This window comes from Pyxicephalus adspersus, chromosome 3 (genome assembly GCF_032062135.1).
Source record: "Pyxicephalus adspersus chromosome 3, UCB_Pads_2.0, whole genome shotgun sequence".
NCBI lineage: Eukaryota > Metazoa > Chordata > Amphibia > Anura > Pyxicephalidae > Pyxicephalus > Pyxicephalus adspersus.
The window spans coordinates 117,469,993-117,491,662 of NC_092860.1; the positions used below are offsets into that span (position 1 = coordinate 117,469,993).

A 21,670-nucleotide genomic window follows, 5' to 3' on the forward strand; every position below is an offset into this window, starting at 1 on the left:
CAGGAGGTGGGCAGAGACTGAAGTTGTGTTGCAGGAGGTAGGCATAGACTGAAATCGTGTTGCAGGAGGTGGGCAGAGGCTGAGGTCCTGTTGCAGGAGGTGGGCAGAGACTAAAATCGTGTTGCAGGCGGTGCGCAGAGCCTTTAATCGTGTTGCAGCAGGTGGGCAGAGGCTCACATCGTGTTGCAGTAGGTGGGCAGAGGCTGAGGTCGTGTTGCAGTAGACCACTGGAGAACAATACTAAATGAGATGGTTAGAGACTGAGGTCATACTGCAGGAGATGGTTAGAAACCAAAGTCAAACTGTGGGGGATGGCCATTAATTGAATCCATGAGCACTTAGATGATCTGAGACTAAAACCATGCTGTGTTTAGATGGTCAGAGATTGAAGAAATGGTGTCACAAATTAAAGCGGCATCACATGAAACTGCTTGTGACTACTACTATTGCAGCCCCTAAGAATTCACACTTCCACATTAGTGCTCCCTATAAGTCACTAACAATTAACTTAAAACACAGCAAAACTGGCACAGATAAAAGTCAATGTAAAATAAATAATCCAAGCCATTTACCTACTAGAACCTAGTTATGTAACATGATTTTGTGTTTCTCTGTCTTATTATTCTCCATTGAATCGTAACAAAGGCTGGGGCACTGCCAACTGTTAGTCTACATGCTGGATAATTTATCTGATACCTTGTTAGGTTGTTTCCCCTCCTCTCCTTAGCAATAATAATTAATATAACCTTCTCCACCTTAAAGGTAGAAATGAGGAATATTATTCCCACCCATTTCTCATTAGGTTTTTCATTAAGGTAATGATACTGTTCCCATCTTAACGGTGTAGCAAATTGCCTCTACTTCATAGATCTCTGTTTAAGTAGGCCTTTAGCACATTCTACTTTACTGAAAAAGGCGATAAGCATGGATATGACCCCCTTTGGTGTTTTGCATTGAAGAGGGGCACCACAGGAAAAGTACACATGGTGGTACGGTGGTACAACACGCTGGAGGTTAGCTCTGACTAGGCTACAATTCAATTCGGGGCACAAATGATGATCAAAGCAGCTGCCTATTTGCCCTAGGCAATACCTTGTGTGTAGAAATCTAGCCATACAATTTTTGAATTTTTAGTGAAAAAGTAATAAGATATTAGGGATATTACACTAGAAAATGGAACATCTTTTTTCCTTCCTTCTTCATCTTTCCTTTCTTGCCTTTGTATGTTCAAAGCAGTGCAAAAATGATAGTGTAAAAATTGAAGTAACACATAGTGAGCTATTTAGTAAATTTAAATTATTCAATCTGTCATGCTTGGACCCTACACTGCATATTTCTTTTGCTTTATTTGAAAAGCTGTTTGGCCCTATGCGGTTCTAAGATTACCCCACAGGCACCCAGATGTGATGTAGGGATTGTGTCCATGTGCCAGAAGTGGGTTAGATCACAGGTAGTCAGTGCCACTTTACGTACCTCCGATCACTGTCACCCAGTTTATTACTATAACATTACGCTGCTGTGTGATGTTTTAATTTACATGTTGAAGAAATATGAAACAATTAGAATGAGAATAGATCATTGTTTTGTATTGTAATAAAGCTGAGATTCCAAGGTGTGAGTGTGTTGAAATATACTCTTTCAAAATGAGCTTATCTCAAAATGATCTGGTTAATCTTTATGATCGTATCTGTACAAATAATAGAGTACTTCTGTATCTGTTAATTCACCATAAGGCTGTACATGTGTTTTCTTATTTTATCCGACAGATTGGAATGAGGAGCAGATCGACTCTTGCAGAAAAGGTCAGGCTGAGCCTGCAGTATGAAGAGGCAAAGAGAAGGTACTGATTCTAGAGCTGTCTTTACTTGCATGCATCTGAAACTGGTTGTTGGGTGACCTCTTCTGGGCAATTGTTGAAAAACAAATATCAGTTAAGCGTACATACTTGATGTGTCTTTAGGCTGAAGTTGCAAATGTCAACATTATGCAGAACAAATTTAAAGTTGGCACAAAATAATACAGACCTGTGCCTTTACATGTTAAAAAAACATTCACCACTCAATTTGATTATTTTACTTTTTGAAATTAATAGTTAAAACATTCAGAAGAGTTACTGGTGAGACTAGCTTTTAGGTTGTTAGCTGTACCCCCGTGAAAAGCAGTAGTGGCCAAAATGGCTGTATTTGAATTGCAATAGGGTTGAATATTTATTGCTACTTGAATATCTTGCAACAATTAACATGATAAAAATTCCCTAAAAATGTACATCCTGGTACAAAAATTATACTATACATTGTCCTCTGTTTTATTGAAGTTACAAAAGTAGCTTTTGGAGAAGATTTATAGTGCAAAGTACATGCTAATGATGTTGTTACCCCATTATTGCAAAGAAACTGTTTATCCCAGAATCAACTTCTGGTTCCAGTGCATCTCTGACATTGACGTATAGGATATTTTTAGATGCAGCACCTTTAAAGGCAAGGAAGCCAAAAAGTTAAATATCAAAACACTATATCCCATGCAGAAGTTGAAGTCACAACAAAGGGCAAGATAATTTTCAGGAAAACAGCACAGGTAACACAGCACTGTCTTCTATCTGCTACCTAATTTTCAGAAGCAGTGATCACATTCATTTTCTGCTTGCCACATTACTGAAAATATCTTCTAAATTTTACATATGCCTAGACATTTCTTAGTATCACAAAACACTTGTGAAGCTGGTCCATAGCAGCCTAAGGGAAAATAATACCAGTGGAAATAATGTCCACTCATCAATAAGCGCATACCTCTTTGGGCACAGAACAAAGTAGTTCCCAGCGTATGCTAGCTAACAAAAAAAACAAAATGCTCAGTATTACTCTGGTTAAAACAAAAGGGTTTTGTTGCATACTTTTGCAATTAATGAGCACAGGGAAGATTAAGTAAATGCATGCATGAATGCTGCTAGTTTTTAAAGCAAGGTTTATATATATATATATATATATATATATATATATATATATATATAATTTATTTAAATAACTAAAATACCTATTAATTTCTGTTGTGTACCGTACATAATATATTATGAAATAATTTGATGAAGAATGAAGGTGCCCATGATGTACACATACGAGAGAGACAGGATATATGATGTTATTCCATTACTGTATATATTTTCAGTGTTTGGTATAGAATGTTTTAGATAAGTGGAATGGGTTACAGATGAGCCATCAGTCTTCAAAGCCAGGCAGATAATTGGAGCCTGCAGGCTGCAGGCTTCCTTAGACCGTACCTTGTGTAAATGTGCACTATTGGGTTTAGAATGTTATGCAGAAAGTAAAATGTAAGTTTGGAAAGCCTTCAAAGCTCAAGCAAAGATAAGTTATGTTAAATGAACTGACACTGTCTACAAAGAAACAAATCTGAGCTCAGTAAAGGTAGCATTGTTTAGTGGAGTAAAACAGGTATATGTCATACAGAATGGGTCCATAAAATGTGTTTGGTACCTGGGGGCCTCGTGGAGGTCAGCCAATGGAGCCCCTGGTGTCAGAACTAGTCTTTTATATCCATTATGCCCATTAAATCAGTGACAATATGTGTAATGTTCTCTGTGGCATAGCAAGACATATAATTGATTATGTTCCAGTGATATCTTTTTGCTGTTTTTCATTATGTATTGTTGATAAGTATGTAATACTATTTTGATATAGGTACTGGTTACTTTGTACTCTGTTATATCTTTTTATGGTATAGTAATCTGTACAAAATTATGTTTTCTTTATTTTGTAAAAAGTTCAATAAAATATTTTGTAACAAAAAAAAATGTAAAATGCAAAAAAAAAAAAAAAGAAAGATGATGTGTTTGGTATAGCAACCAAATCGCTACTTTAAATTAGGGACACACATGATTTTTCAACATAAATAAGACTGCTGGAATGGCATGTCTTAAGTATTTATACAATGGTATACAGAAACAAATTAAAAAAAGAAACAAATTAGCATTGTTCTGTTAATGGACAAATGATCAGGTATTGCAGTAAAGCAAATCAGTTCACAGGTCTCTATATCCTGTTGCCAATGGGGAAGTAGGTGACATCCAAAACACTGTAAGAAAAAAGGTATTTAATAACTATTGATAAAATTATAAATGCACTCACAAGCCAATTGCAACAAAGTAGCTATCACCTACTCAATAATAACCAACAGGAAGTCATAAGAGACAATTACAGAAAAGAAAAGTTTTGACCCAGGGATCTTCTATCTCACCTTGGTCATGGATGTTAAGCTGCGTACACACCTGCAATTTTTCTCGTTGGAAAGGATCTTTCACGATCCGATACCGATTATCGGGCCGATACCGATTATCGGGCGAGAAAAATTTGCCGTGTGTACGCAGCTTAAGTGGTGGCGTGACCTTCTTGCTTGTATTAATTCCATCCTTCTGGTTTGTGAATACAAAGCATTACAAATAACATCTGTATGCCTTGTTCAAGCTTTTATCTTTTACACACATGATAAATGACCTATTGACATGAGGTCTGAACTTATCTGAGTAATGGTAGGCAACCATGTTTTTCTTGTATTAGTTTCTCTTTATTTTTTACGTTATTTGTGCATTTTTAAGTTTCACTTGCATATCTAAACCTAGAAAGGTGTGGAATAGTTTATTACACGAAAGTTAAAAACAGACAAACAAAACACTTAGATAAATGGCATGTTCGCAAATGTGGAAAAATCACCTTTCATATCTGGATGTGTGCAGTGGCTTCTACTTATCAGTATAAATAACAGCAGAACTTAGGTGGGAGAGCAGATGTTATAAGTGTCTAGTAATACGCTGGCCATCTGCAAGGCTTATGGTGTTTACTGCGTTAACAGGTTTATAATCACTGCAATCAATTTGTGTCACCCATATCTGATCAGTAGCCTGCAGTTCAGTGATGTCATTAATAAAAATTACACTACTTTAGAATTTTTCTTTCTGCGAATTCCAAAAGTATTTTTTAGCTTTACGTTTAAACTGTAAATAATTGCTCCCTTCAAGTGCTGGTTTTTTCCTTTTCTTCTTGAATTTTATAAATGATTCCAGTCATTTAACATTGTTGGTGCTTGTCTGTCATTTTGCTGGTTTAGACACTCAGTGCTTATTGTCAAAATAGTTCAGAAACTTTCCATCCTTTGTGCAGGCTTTCTAAGATGGTACTTTGTGTAATTGTTGTCGTTCACCTTATGTTTGTTAGCATGTCTACACAATAAAGGGGCTTTTTCCTTTTTTTCCCCTACCATTCATTGTTCAGTGATTTTAAATAGACATTGAATTGATTTCTCTTTACTTAATGACATTTAATAAAACATTTCTAGATCTAGCTAGACCGTTAAGTGGAGTGTTACCCAAACAATATCGAGCTGTGATTGGGTAGAGGCACCTGATTTTCTTTTATGACTAAGTTAAATCTTTTTTATTTCAGTATGGCCAACTTGAAGATAGAACTAGCGAAGCTGGACAGTGAGGCCTGGCCTGGGGCCCTGGATGTGGAGAAGGAAAAGCTACTGCTAATTAATGAAAAGGAGGAACTACTGAAGGAGCTACAGTTTGTAACTACAAGGAAACGCACTCAGGATGAGATTGAACTGCTGGAAGCAGAGAGAAGGAGACTGGAGGAAGACCTCTTGTCTGTCAAAAGTACTCCCAGCCAAGCACTTGCTGAGAGGTTAGTCATCCTCTTCACTATGCTGTTCTCCTGTACACTGTCCATAAAATTTACTTGGCTGGCTTAAAGTGTCAGCTGTCATCTTAACCCGAAAGCCCTTTCATGTGTGCCGTTCAGAAACCTGTTTCTTTTCACTATAAATGGTTTTACTTCTCTGTGCATGTCCACCCATCACCACCTGACCATTGGGCATGACTTTGCCAGCCACTGATGCATTCTCAATTAACATGGTGATGGCAGGTGGGTGCTATAGTTTTTAGTAAATCTTAGTTAAACTAAGATCAGAATGGCATATACATAAAGGCATTTTTGGCAAACAGTATTCACATCCATGCTCCTAGGCATGACTTACTTGTAGTTTAATGTAAAAGTCTGACTGGTTCGTTTAGTGGTCTCTGACTGTCCTATGGTGCTGCTTTTTGTTTATTTTTGCTTTTATTCTAAAGTGTGTTGGCTTCCCATTAATCTATGCTAATGAGCTAATATCCTATTTTATCTGTGCCGCTGACTAACACTTGCACAGTTCCTTTCAGCTCTGCTTTAAAGAGGCTTTGTATAACAGAAAGTAGCAAAGGTTCTACAATATTAGCCAGTAGTTGGCTTATATTTTGAAATTATTTGCATAGCATTTCTTGTTTAACTTTTTTGTTATTCTCAGTATTGCAGAGTAACTGTTTTATATGCAAAAATAAACTACACTCTATAGATAAGGGGTCTGTTAAAAGCCATACAGCATGATAAGTCTACTTTTCATTAAATCAAAAAAAAAAGTTGAGATTTTCTAACTAGAATTGAGACTTTATTCTAACTGGTTGTGTCTATTGACTCAGGTTGAAAATTCAAGAGAAAAAGAAAGAATTGGTGAAAAAGCTGGAAGAGACAACAAAACTGGCCACATACCTGCATTCTGAGCTGAAAAGGTAAGTCTGCTGCTTCTAGGTAGTAACACTAGGCATTTATTTTTTAGTAAATGTGGTGTAATCAGCAACATTTCCCTAAACATCCAGTTGAATTTTTATATTTTTGTTTAGAGTGGGCATATGTAAGAAAAAAGGGAATGGAATGTATATTTTAGTAATGTGATCTTTCACATTTATTGCTTGTGTATATCAGCTCATGAATGTAAATGTGAACAAAAAAATGTAAAATATTGAAGTTTTCTAGTCTTGAGATATGATACCTGCATTAGCTTACTTTTTTGACCAAGAGCATTTTCCAAGTAAGGAAAAATAAGTTCTACAGTCACCTTATCACATCCTGCTGAATAAAATGATATCCAAAACAAATTAGCAATTTTAGTCATTCTATGTGGACTACAGAAAACCCCTCTATATTATAGAGATGAAAGGAGTTGGTGTAGGTAGTCTAGAACAGATGAACAGCCCAAAATGTCAAAGCTGTTCCCCAATAAATACAGTATAGGGAGTCAGTTTTTTCACCCTAGAACAGATGTTACTTGCAGCATTACCCAATGCAAATAAAGATAAAAAACCTGAAAAGGGAAAATTATTCAGCCACCACATCTAAGGACAGGACCAACATAAAAAAGATCTGATTACTAGGGATAACATAGGACAACAAATCTAAATCCTAAATAAGCGCTATTTTTTGTTATTTATTTTTTAGCATTTAGTGGCGATTTACATGTTTTTAGAATTAATGAATAAGATAATCAGAGGAGCTGTATTAAAAGTGGATTTGCATTTGTCCCTTTTTAAATGGTCATTTAGGTGTCTTTGATTTTTGCCTTTGTTTATGCTTGCTGTATCTCTAAACAGAAGTATCTCTTCTAATTAATATTGTGTATTAATGGAATAATACTCTTCTGTACTTTGTGCCTCTTCATGTATACAGCTAAATAAACACATTGATAATGTTTGAAGAACTAATTACGTTTGGCAAACATCTTCATTACACACTGGATAATCACTAAAGCCTTGTCAATAAGAAGTGCTTTATCTTCCTAAGTGTTCCTTACAGCCAAAGTGGGCAAACATGTGTATCTCAGCTAAAACTCACATTGTTGTACACAAAATGTGATAATCCTCCTCTTTTATGCTCTAAACAACTTAACTGTTTACAGAAAACTTTGCTGTTACCATGTAAAACTTCTACATTATACATCATATATGTTCATGCAAAAGTTACAGTAGCTAATTTAGCTCCTCTGGTGTACTGAATTTGCTTACTTAGATTTTACTACACACTGTCAGCTTTGCACCGTGTGTATTAGAAGTCAGCAAGTCAGAGGAAACCCACTTTATTTTTTGTCTGGATGTTAATCTTCAAATGTTTGAAAAAAGATGTTTTTGAACTATTACACAGACAAATTGTAATCTGATGTAATAAATTTCTGCATTTTTGCTGCAGGTTTTAAAAGGGCTGGGGGTTCACCGTTCACCAAAATCATATGTGAATATGTACAACTGATTGCTGCTGACCATAAAAGATTGGGAAAACACTCCTAAGAGCAGGAACTGACTTGAGTTTTTCCCATTCAATTGCTTGCATGATCTAGACTAAAACATGAAAATGCTGAGGGGAGGTATCCTAGATATTTTGATAAATGGTTATTTTCCCTATAACTTTGTCTGTACTTAAGTTATTGTTAGCTTGTAATATAAGTTTACCTTGCTACTTATGGGTTAATTAGAGTGATCTTCTCTTATGTTTTTCTTCCAGCCTCTCCGCCAGCACACTGTCAGTTTCATCAGGCAGCAGCCTTGGCTCTTTAGCATCCAGCCGAGGGTCTTTAAACACCTCAAGCCGAGGCTCTCTGAATTCTCTGAGCTCTACTGACCTCTATTATAACCAAGGTGACCTTATGGCAGACTTGGACTATCAGTATAAGTTGGACTTCATGCTGCAGGAGAAGGGCAGTTACATTCCATCTGGGCCAATTACTACAATTCATGAAAACGAGGTTGTCCACTGCCATGGCAGTACTGACTATAGCAATCTAACCACTGCTCAGAAAGACCCAGAAGAATCCAAACCTCCCAAGTCTGTGACCTCACTCTCTTCCCTGTCATCACTTTCATCCCTTTCCCCACCAGGCTCTCCTCCAGTACTGGAAGGAGCCTTCACCTTGGCTACTCAGGATTCTACAGAGTTTGAAAGTTGTGAGCTTCCTGGGATATTCTCTGAAATGAACCTCTGTGAAAATCAGCATTTGTTGGACTCTGTTACTGAGCAATCTCTACCCCTCCATGAGGAAAAGAGTATAGGACATAGGGAGAATACTGTATTACATGAAGAAAGTACAGGTGAGTCCTTTGTTTTTACACATTTTAGCTATCATTTTGGAAAAGTGCCTACTCATTCTTTATACAATAAAAAAAAAAAAATATATATATATATATATATATACATATAAATAATTTATTTATAAATTTATTTATTTATAAATTTATAAATTATTTATTATATTTATTATTTATTTATTGTCTAGATATCTTAAGGGTTCCATTGCCTAACCCTAAGTACTAGTTAAGGATAAGGTACTAGATTGGGACATTAAGCTACTGAGCTCTGTAAACTACAGGATATTTTTACCAGTAATTTACAAAGAAATTGAACAATGTGAAAATCAGCCTAAAAGTCCATATGCAGGTCGAATGTGAAAATACAAATTATTTATTTTACCAATTGTAGTAAAGTCCCAAGAAAATGTAAATAAAGCAGGTCACACATTTGGCAATCTAAGAATTGCACAGCTTTTTGAGCTCAAATGACATTTAATGTATCCATGAAATTGGCAAAAGTCCTTGTTACTATTATGTTTGTATATGAAGCCCCTGTAACTGTAAGAATTCCAACCTAGGGAATCCTAAATTTTTTTTAACTCTACCACCTCCGAACATTTGTAGTGCAATTCAGATCTATAGGGAAAGGAGGTAAATATACATACTAGCTCTCTTTTATTTTGTTTGATGGCCTGTCCAGGTAAGAAGTATTTCTGTGAATAAAGCAGACCACATTTTCCCCCAATTAGTGAATTGTAGTGGGTTTTATTAAGATAATAGTTTACAAGTTGTGCTATTGGCAGCATAGTGCCTAAATAAAGGCCCAATCTAACCGCCTTTATGGGGAAGCTAAGGTGAGTTATTAGCTCTTGCCCTATATAAGTTAGAGAAAGGATTGCTCACTAGGGTACACCATGTGGTTGGAATACACTGCCTAGACCTTATATATACAGAAAATGTTCATGTCTCTATCTGCTGGATTAAAAATAATCGTCAGGTTGTGATGCAGGAAGTGACTTGTCCTAAACACACATGCACTTGCACAGCATGTAGAAAATAGAATTGGTGGTTGCAATGTCTCCATTTGCCATTCTGTTTCTTTGAGATTTATAAAACCAACAAATAAATGCCTTATAGCAACAAGTAAAGTTAACAATAGACTTGCACATTATTTTTACCCACCTTTAGATCTGCTTTGAAAAATTGTGTTAGATGTGCTGTATTTAAGTATATCATTATAAATGCTACCCAGCCTGAATCGTCATACTTTTTTTGTTTTGTAGAATGCCTACTTTGTTTGTTTTAATTTTTCCCCCCATGGGTTTGTAGAAGCCTCCTTTTAGTGCCCTGAAGTGTTGAGCAGTTTGAACTTGAATGCTGTTTTTCCTGTGAATTCTAAGATCACATAGGTCTGTCATTTAAATGTGCCCATCTAACGATCTAATTAAAGTGAAAATAGCTGAGGATATGTGGTGTTATGCAAATACAAACAAAAGCGAACCTGGCTACTGATGGCTGTTAGTGTTTCTTGCCTGCTAAGCAGCAGTTTTCAATACTGGTATCACTTTGAGACAAAAAAATGTAGCATGATTTCTCATTGAATAGACCCCCTACTGCATGAAAACAGTGTGAATTTAATACTTTAGCTTATTTGGGGTAATTTGTGTCTTCACGAAAAAAAAAAAAAAAAAAAAAAAACACAGCAATGTAGAATCGTATGCTGTGTTACTCTGCCATCTTGTGGCATTGTATGTGTAAAACAGTGGTGATTATTTTTATAATAAGTCAATGCAAGCCTTTCCAGCATTATAATATTATTATTAATAATTAATATTATTAAATAATAATAAACAGTATTTATATAGCGCCAACATATTACACAGCGCTGTACATTAAATAGGTGTTGCAAATGACAGATACAGACAGTGACACAGGATGAGGAGAGGACCCTGCCTTGAAGCGGAGGTGGGGAAAGTATCACACAATAGAAGGTAACTGCGTATATGTGAGTGTTATATATGAGATCCCCAGTTCTTTCATTAAGGGGAATTCAAGTAAAAAAAAATAAAAGAACTTTTTGTTGAAAATAGCATAACACCTTTTATGATATTTTAGTAAAAGCAATTTTATACCTCTATTACCCTCAATATATTATTTGTAGCAAAACCATTTTTCAGACTTAATAAGTGCAGACACTGATCTTTACTAGGTGAGTGTGTGTTTGTATCCTAACAAATAGATAAAATAAATGATATTTAAATGCATAGAAATGCAAATATTGTAAAATAATTACTATTTCTCAATAGTCTTCGTTCAGATGCATTGGGAACACTGCCCATTCTTTTCCAAATCAAATAAAAAATGTATCAAATGTTTTATTCCTTTACAGAAAGTGAATTAAAGGGCTGATCAAAATAATAACAGTGTGGAGTTGAATTAGTGAGGTAATTCATTCTGTGTCAATTAAGCCCCTTTTAAAGGGAAGGAGTACTGTGAGTACAGTTACAATTAGAAGTTGCCTTTGTGAAGCCAAGCTATCAGCAAGAAGAGGTTATAGTTTAGCCAAACAACACATTGACTGGCCTAAAGAGAAATGATGTAACATTTTTTTGGTCTGATGAAAGCAAGATTGTTCTTTTTGGGTCTGGGGCCACAGACCGTTTGTTAGACAACCCCCCAAACACTGAATTCAAACTATGGTACTCTGTGAAGACATTGAAGCATGGTGGTGCATCATGATATGGGAATGTTTTTCATACTACGGATCATGAATCATGATCATGAATCAGTTTGAACAGATCAGAAAACGTGAAGAGGTCATGTTGCCTTATGCCAAAGAGGAAATGCACTTGAACTGGCTGTTTCAACAAGACAATGATCCCAAATACACCAATAAACAAGCAACGTCTTCCAGTTCCAGACCAACAAGATTGACGTGATGGAATGGCCAACCCAATACCCAGACCTTAACCCAGTAGAAAACTTGAGGGTTGACATCAAAATGCAGAGGAGTTGTCGAGTGTAGTCCAATTATCCTGGGCTGGAATACGGGTGCCAGAATTTGGTTGAATACATGCAACACAGATGTTTACTAAATATCAGTTCAGTGAATCAAAGGAAAGCAAAGTGTTGAAATACACAGCTCATACAGTGAATTTTGAGTTTGTGAAGAAATATACAGAAACTGACAGTTTTTTTGAGCAGCCTAATATTTACCTTTTCTTTACTTTGTGTATTGGAATAACACAAATGTGATAAATTTGTCTCTATATAGTAACCACCCATAAAGTTCCTGCTCTTGCACCTGGCTAAAAGTGCTGGGGAAAACACTGCAACATTATATGATCATTTGATCATTTCCAAGGATGCTTTAAAGTTAGACGAATGCATCTAACCTTTTTATCCACAGTAGTTTTTTCAAGAATCAAATGTCTTTGCATTATTTAGGAGGTAAGGAGGTGTGTGTGTCTTTGGAAAGTTGACCTCGAACGACGTGTCTTCAACCTCGAATGGACTGACGAATTATTCCTCCTCCAACGCAGCAACAAAGTCCTGTGTGTAGTGTGCAACAACACCAGCAGCACTTTCAAGCGGTCAAAACTCAAGGTGCATTTCGATGGCAAGCACGCGCACACGTACAGAGACTACACCGCGAATGAGCAGAAGACTGAAGCTGCTCGCTTGCAGACACGGTTGGCAAAAAACTTTCCTTGGACACCTTGTTTCTTCTGGCCTAGTGTGCCTTCTTGACCTTCTGAAATGGCCTAGTAGTCCAAAAAGTCGACCCCTGTATTAGACCATAGCTAGTTTCTGGTATTATGAAAATCATTCCTAGAGTTCAGAGGGCAGTCAGTAGCACAGATATGATCAGACCACACTTAGAGCAAAATAATCAGATGATGGGTGCAAACCATAAACTCTGTAGCCAAGTATTTGTGGTAATGCCTATGCAGATGGTTCAAACATGATTCAATTGTGCTGGTGTTAAACATTCCAGGAACCAAAAGAAAATGAGCAAAGTTTTTTTTTTTTTTTATAACTTCAGCTTAGGCAGTCATATCCCAATTTGTTCGTAGGTTCTAGGTCCTAGGTTCATAGAACTATGCAATGACCATTGTGAGCATTTTAAAGGAGAAATTGTGCATGTACTTACCCATACACATGAAAGATTAACTTCTTATCAGTATGTATTAAAGTATTAAAGCCTTCCAATTTTGACTGTACATGGTGGCAGCCTTTTACATCCTTTTGGTTTATTGCTGTGCTAAAAAATGTTCTTTCTGTTGTAATAATATTAGTTGGAAACCATGTGATCTAGCTGCATGTGTTAAATTTATTGTAATATGCTAGAGACATGAAATGTGGTTTCTATTTATTTATTTTTTTACTAAAATTATTAATGTGATTTCATAGTGAAGATATGTACCCTAATAATGCAGTGGGCATTTAAATGTTCAGTCTCCTACACAATACAAAAAGCAGAGTAGAGCAAGTGTAGATTAGTCCTAAAACAGAAGGCATTTACATTACATTACAAGTCCAGATAACAATGGGTTATTGTCTCATTTAGGGAGCAGTGCAAATACATTTTGTGTAAAGTAAGGCTACGTAGACATCATATGATTCTCGTCCGATAATCGCCTCAGGGCTGATATTGGGCGAGAATCTGGCATGTGTACAGGGCTCTTCTTTCATGCATCGTTCAGTTATTTGTTGTTGGAAAGGATTGGAAAAGATCCTTTCCAAGGACAATTATTGAACGCAGCCTTACTTTATGTGTTTTTCATTTAAAAGAAAGTATGTGTTTAATTCTCAGCAGATATGTATACTGCATTGCAGATTGTATATTATAATAATAAAAAGCTAATTTTCTTTTAATGACAGCTAGGTAGAGATTTCCCTATTTGCTTCTAATTTTATGAAGAAACATTCTATTTATTAGTTTGTAATTTTGTGTTTCCTTTTGTGTCACGCTTTAGATGTAAGTTTTCCCAGAAAGTCAGGAGGTAACATGCAGGAAATAAATGCAGCTTGTGTTTCTGCGGCAGTGTCTGATGAGTCTGTGGCTGGTGACAGCGGTGTATATGAATCATGTGCAAAACCGTAAGTATCACAGACATTAGATGGAGCAAAGGGTTTTTTTCTGATGTGTATTAAGCGTAGTTTTCCATTCTTTTTCAAGTGAGGGTAGAAATATGGAATCTGCCATAAATAGTTCAACACAATTTAAATTTGTGTATACTAACAAATTATGAAAGTAAAATGTACGATCACTATCAGATCCCTAAAGCGATCAGAAGCTAGAAGGTGATCCCTGCTATATGAAACAGTGCTAAATATTAGCATGTTGAAGGCATCAGCAAATTAGTAATATTCCCTCCTTATTTGGCGCCAGTGATGTCCCTTGATGATCATTGATGTTTCTATTGCTTAATTGAATTCTAAGCTTTGTTTGAAACAAAAAATAAATAAATATGCACTGCATGCTGAATACCTTGTTTAACTGTCACTAGAGATAGTGAAGTTTAAAGTATAAGTAGGTATAAAGTATATATCAGTATTCATTTATACCTTGTCTAAAAGCCTATAAAAAAGTGCAGCTTTATCAGTGTAAGTATATCCTGCTCTTCATTTGTAAACCTGCTCCTAGGTTAGCTATTCTAACACGCCACCCTGTTGGAAATTAGTTTTATCTGCAGTCATAGTAGCCCATCATATTGGAAGATTTTCATTAACTATAGTAAGATCTATAAATAAATGATTTGTAGTCAATGTGCAGTTATTGTGTGTTCTGTTATTATTTTTCATAGTATTTATTATGGCCTATTAATGTAGTGCAGAAATTGCCATTGTTTTATAAAAAAATGATTAGCTAAACTCTCTCAAAATTCGGTAGAGTTTTATCTTTATCTTTTATGTTGACATATTTGTTCTCCATGTTCTAATATTGTGGCTTGGTTTCCCAGGCCTTGTGAAGATGTGGCATTTAATGAAGGATACCCGATGCTTGGGGCAGCTCAAGTTCAGCTAATTCTGAGGTGAGGACCACGGCTTTATATTTATTCAGAAGGAAAACCTTCCACTCTAATTATGCTAACTGCAGCTTTTATTGAAGCGAAATGTGAAACAATAAGAACGATCGAGGTTGCAAGGATACAAACAGACTATAATCACGGATTTATGTGTTTATTTTATGCTTTTGTAAATATAGCATAGCGCTGTAATTTTTCTCTAACGCATGTACTGGACCACTAAAGTAACTACCTGTTTCACAAAAAAAGTTTACAATCTAATGATAGTCTCAGTTATGTTGATATCTGAAGGCAGATTTACCACAAACAACTAAAAGCAATCATATTCTTCTTTTTAGATTAATCTTGTTAAGACAAAAGAAAATAATAGATTGCTATTGACAATTTTGCTTCAGCCAATTTTTCTCCCTGACACTTATAGGACATTAGTTCCTGATTTTGCAGTGTTTGGACAGATAATTTAATTTATCAGAATGAACTGAATATAGGTATTCTGCTGCCCTCTTGTGGAATAAACAATTTAAATGTCTCTTAAGTTGCCCTTTACATAGTTATTTTTATGTTCTCGAATTCTGACTTTACCTGCTACATGGTTGTTCTGGGTGACTCAAGAACCAATTAAGCCAAAAACTGTCAGGCAACCAGGAATTTCTAAAGGAACTCAGAAGTGGCAGCTATCCTAAGTTCAAGATCATTTTACCTACCTTTGACTCCTTGTTCGCAAACTTTGAATTATTACAAGAGTTCTTAAAAAGTCTCCATTTATACTTGGAGAAAGGGCATTTTCTAGTCCCCAAAATGAAGGTCTTTGATATTATAGTAAACGTAGTAAATAATATTTTCTTTACTTAGTAATTATTATTTAGTAATTCATTGTTCGTTTACTTTTTACTGTAAATGGTGCCGGTTCAGTGACTTTTTTTTGTATCTCTAGATATGATTCTGGAAATGCCAGCTTTGTTATAATAATTGGAGAGGCAAGATACCATCCCTCCCGGGTCCAATATGATTCCAGGGTGTAAGTAAAAAAAAAACACACAATGTTGGCAGTCGCTTTATACATAAGTAAATATTGTTATATGTTAAATATGAGTTCAAATATAGTTGAAATTAACAATTAATTCTAGAATATTCTGATATTAGATATCTATGTTTCTTCTTTATGATTCTAGTTGTAGCAATGCAAAATATTTAGTAACTGAATTAAAACAGTACTGCAAACCCTGTCCCACGCTCCCCTATGGGCAGAGTGGGGGTTTCATACTTTGTATTTTCAAATACTTTGTTTTTTAGAAAGACGTGTACATTTTTTCAGTGCAATGCAAGTACATATTTTTATAGTTTAAAATATAACTAGGTGTGAATCTGGGCCTGTGTAATAGGAGGAACAAATAGGGGCCCTGAACTGTACTGGCTCCCCTCTAATGCAATAAAATTAAACCATAGAAATAATTCTACCTCTTCATAGGGTCTGCATAGTTTAGGAGTTGACATGTAACTGAACAAATAGCTTTCTGGTAAGTCAGAAATGACAGTGACTTTGTAAACAATGTAGGGGACAGTTTTCCTTCTACTGACTGCTAAGTGTTGCTGTTGTTGACCCTCCAGCTGATTACTAATACTGGTTTATTATTTTCCTCCATTTAACCTATACTATATGTTACATATTTTTGACTGCTGTACCCTGTAAGCTAGTCTGTACTAATACATATGTCTGAACCCCCCACCACATTTACACAATATTAAATGTTACATGTGAACTCCTATTTTGCTATATCATATGCAATGTTTTATGTTAGATTATCCTGACACCTTTACTGTAGAAACTATTTCATATATTACATACTCCTGATCTCTGTGGACTGTTTATGCAGTATGTTGTTTTTCTAATCAGACCCTATTTTAATGTTTTTTTATGGTAGGCAAAGGAAAAGCATTTGTTAATAATAATATTAATAATAATAATATAAGTTGTTTTACCATTTACCATAAACCTTTTTGTATAAGCTTTTGGACCCATTTTTGTTAAATCACCTGCAGATTTTGGATTTTTTTCCCTCCCATCTTTTCTCAGGGCTCACATTTGTATATACCAGCTCTGATTAGGAGATGCAAAAGTAATTATACTTGAAGCTTACTTCTTTACCTTCTCTTAAAAAAAAAATAAAAAGTCATTTTAGGTAACAGACAGTTCCACGGCCTCAAAACATCTCTAATTATTGGGAGTCTTTATGACTAGAGGTGGTGTAACTAGATATAGTGTAAGTTCCCTTTGTCTGTCTCCACAACCTTCAGGAAGTTCCCTTTATGAGCAAAGTTAAAGGGAAAATTCCTCTGAAGTACTAAGTACTTTGTGATGCACTAGATACACAAGTTCAAAGGGTAGAAAGCATATACAATGGAGACTGCTGTTTTGGTTGATGTCCGATTCATCTTTTTCATCTTTCTATAGCCTTTTCTGGTTCTAACTACACAGGCTTTTTTATTCTTGGGGATATAAAATTATATAACCATCTTAAACCCTATAAAACAGTAACAGAAAACAACTATTACGTTTCTTTATTGTGTCTTTGCTTTTATGGATGAAGATGTATATCTGAACAATGAATGCATGTGAACCTGTGATATTTTCCTTTTTTTGTTCTCTGGTTTTTGTCCGCTTATACTGACTTCAGATTCAAAGGGAACTAGTTAGATAATAATGAAACTGTCTACATAGTTGGTTTTAAAGGTACAGTATCCAGAATTTTATGGGCATCTCTATTTACCAGTTCTTTATCTCAGGAAGTCATTAGTGGTGTGCACCCTGTTTTCTGCAGACTTTGTATGCTTTCCCCAAATTTATGGGATTTTGCTACTGCACAGACGACACAATAATGGCTTGCTTCAGCTTAAAGTAGTGTATTTGTGTTACTGTGCTTTGACCATCAATGTTTAATGCACCCCAGTGCACACAGATATAAATATTTGTTTCCGTGCACTAATAAAAATAAAGCAGGACCTATTTTTTTTTTTTTTTTTAAATGAGTTGCATTGGCAGCATATTCAAAATAAACGAATAATAAAATGCACCCTATTGTGCTGTGAATGGTCTGCCTGTACACCCATGCATAAACACAACCTGACTCAAACTTGCTGCTGACATTAACATAGACAGACACGCTAACAAACGCAATGACATTCTGACACTGATGCAGTGAGATGGCGACACTCGCTGATGATAGCATTACTTACTTGTCTAGTTCTGATCATGGCTGTACATCAGTTTTAGGAGACCAGCAGAAAGCTAATCAGTGAATACATGTCATTTCACAATGGCTTTCCATCTACTAAAGAGATGTGTTTATTGTTCTCATTCGTTTTCAGTTTGTGTTAGGAAGGCCAATGTTTAATAAGAAAAATATAGATTTATGCATTTGCTGATGAGCATATTTAAACTGGAGACTGCTGCTTGGTATTGCTGACTTGTTATCATAGGTTCAGGCTCCACAGCTTCAATCCTATTACTGAGAGTCTCCTGAACTGTGTGTGATGGGTTCCTTATATAAAATATGACTGTATTTGTATATACTCTTATTATGAAAAATGATATATATCACAATTGTTGTCTCTTTTTATCTCTTAAAACCAAAGTATTCTACAAATTATGTCATATTTTATATTGCTTATCAAAAATGTGCTCATATTAAAATTGCAATTTACTGAAATGCCAAAAATAAAATGGTATTTATAATTTAACAATACCCAATCAAAATGCAAGAATCCATTGCAGGCTCTCTTGATACATTACTAGCAACTTGTGGTAAATCTTATGGCTTTTATTTTTTTTTACACAGATATATCCGTGTTGCCATTCTTCCATCTTCAGTTGACATGAGTTGCCTCTTTCGGACCAAAGTTTACCCTGCAGCAGAGACAGTGGTGTTTAATGAGCTCTTCAGAGCCTCTATTTCACAGAGTACTTTGCAGCAGAAGACTCTGAGAGTGGACGTGTGTTCGGCTGGAAGGACCCATCGAGAAGAGTGCCTGGTATATAACATACATCTCCACTTCTCCCAGTCTCCCTTCTTGTGCTTTCTCTGTTTCGCAGAGAACTCTTGAAATCTATTACATATGAAGTGGCTTTCAATTCACATATGTGTGCAGCGTTCAGAAATGTTCAGCATATCACTGAGTAAGAATAAACATTAGTGGTGCACTGAAAGCAAGCTCTTTAATCAAGTATCATTTAACAAAGTGAACAGTTTTTCTTTGGTTGCCTGGCAAGTTTCCTAATCGGCCACTTAGTGTGTTTGTTGCAATGTGTAATGAAATGACATTAGTTACTTGGAATGTATTATTATTGTCTGTGTTTTGACTTTAACAGAAAACCATGTAGGGCTCATTTTCTCTGTCTTTTGAGGAAACCCTTGTTGGGAAAAAAATATATAACTTTACCAGTGAGCAAGTATGCAGTCAGTAAAGTCATGACTTCTGGTCTGCATATGTGTTCCAGCTATTGGCAAGCTTTTCCTAGAGGTCAGTGCCTGTATTTCTCACGGCATGGTATCTTTTTAAAATAGTGGGTCCTTTCCACAAGTTTTTTTTACTTTGTTTGCTTATCAACGACATCTGGAGACTTTAAAGCCCCATTTCCCAGATGGGCAGCCCCTGAAATCTAGATGCAGAAATTACTATTAATTAACTATCATCACTAGTAATTAAGGTATAAGTCAGTGGCACACAATTATGTGTGCTGAACACTGAATTAGTTTGCAAAGACTGTAGTCAGGTTCCTTGTAACTAGTTTAGGTAATAGCAGTGTGTGCGTAATAGGAATCCTTAGGTAGAATAGAGCTCTGTGGAAAGTTCTCTTCTCTGCTATGTGTGACAGAACTCCACTTAGTACACCTGTCACTTAACAATACTCTGTATTGATTTCTTAATGTACTCTGCTTACGTCACAGTAATAACTCCTTTTTAAGCAAACCAGGTATTTTATAGATTGTTGTATGTCTATGGATATATCAACTAAAAAGAGAAAGCATTGTAAAATTTTTGCAAAAGACTACTTAGTGGGTAGAGAAAACAAAGTAAATATGCCATATTTTCCTTCCTTGCAGGCTGGTATTCAAATTGGTTTAGCAGACATACCTTTTGGTGAAGCATATACCCGATGGCACACCTTGATGCCTTGCCGACACATCCGCCATCAAATTCAGCTCTCTGAAAAGTCAGTATTAGAGGCCAGTGAGACACAGACTGCTGCAGTGAATATGGTAAGATGTGAATACTTGAAGACCTTTTACATTACATGGAACCTGTCAATCTAGCATATACCACATGATGCCAGCAATGGACCTTTGTTAGTCAGAAAATGAGAATGTACTTGTGGCTGTCTGATTTAGTTTTACGTTCTAACTGGGCCTGATTACCCTGACCGGGCCTAGGGCTTCCTCATCTGCCTTCAGCATTGCTCAACATAATTGGCCTTAAAACAAACCTTTACTTTGCCCATACTAGGCAGTGTAACGGACTCACTTAGAGTTGTACAATAAGCTTTCAGTTTTACCCTACACTTCTGTGGATATACAGCCCCCCAACATGGGAATATACATAAAGCCGTACAGTAGATGAGCAGTACATGAGAAGGGGGAAAGGTTCATAGCTCTGAGTAAGTTTTACCTATTTTAGAAAGTTGAATTTTTAGAGTAGTTTCTGGGGGCTCTGCCACATTATCCTTTGGGTCCTACAATTGCACTATATTCTGTGCAAACCAGGGCCCCACCTCCTACCGGGTCTGAATGGCAGCAGCAGAAAGGACAGATGATTCATCTATGATGCTGCTTTGATTTTGGGAGCAAATAATTGTTGGCTATAAAAATTACAACCTATAAAATTGCCTTTTTGCTTGATGGAGGTGCAACAGGGATGTCTGTTCTATTGTGGAGGTATATCTGTGTTATTCTCTGACAGCCTGAAGAACCAGATCTCAAAAGCTAAAGTATGCAAATCCTGGTGAACTCGATGGAGTCCCAATGTGCCTAAGCGCTGTGTAGCAGTCAGTTTTTTGCTTTTGCCCGAAAAGGACAGAGGCAGATTGTTTCTCTACAAAGCAGTGTTTAGACTGTGTTGTTAAACCAGGTAACCATACTTGGATGCTCACTGGCTCACGGGTCATTCATTTTTTTTGATGGCTACGTTAGCTTTTAACAGTTGGGTACAAGTGTGCTATGCGTGTGCATTACATACTCACAAACACTCTGTACATAGTTATGTGTGCACGTGAATAAATTAATGACCAGTTTACAAATGAGATTTGATCTTAATGTTAGAAGCTGCACCTCATCCTCATGCAGCTTTTTTATCTAGAGATTTTAAAGTCTAACTCCAGCTAGTTCTCTATTAGAGCAGAGAAGAGTTAGAAGGGAAAATATATACAGGTAGTCCCCAGGTTAAGGACACCCAACATACAAACGACTAGATACAAATAGGGCTTCCCTGCTCCCTCGTGTGCAGGACGGAGGCTAGACGGGGGGGGGAGGTTTGCATGACTTGCAGAAGAAGTCTTTTGTTAAACACAGCTGAGGTTGTGGGTGATCCTAATGACTGAGCTCTTTCTGCAGCCTCATGTAACTCTTTAATGACCTAGACAAACTCTGCAGTTGTTTCTTTTTGCATATCAAAACACAGCTTGCTCAAGAAGTTAATTAATGTCTAA

At 36.1% G+C, this 21,670-nt stretch overlaps 1 protein-coding gene across 1 annotated transcript in view; it reads left to right on the forward strand.

The window, feature by feature from the left end:
* The window catches only part of WWC2 (WW and C2 domain containing 2), a gene marked incomplete in the record, with an annotated part of 111,009 nt that overhangs the window by 59,619 nt on the left and 29,720 nt on the right, over nt 1–21,670 (forward strand). Inside the window, 9 exon segments of the mRNA XM_072406109.1 lie at nt 1,767–1,840; nt 5,451–5,693; nt 6,524–6,613; nt 8,376–8,959; nt 13,918–14,041; nt 14,905–14,976; nt 15,905–15,988; nt 18,807–18,999; nt 20,073–20,228. Of these exon segments, the coding sequence (XP_072262210.1) occupies nt 1,767–1,840; nt 5,451–5,693; nt 6,524–6,613; nt 8,376–8,959; nt 13,918–14,041; nt 14,905–14,976; nt 15,905–15,988; nt 18,807–18,999; nt 20,073–20,228 (1,620 nt within the window).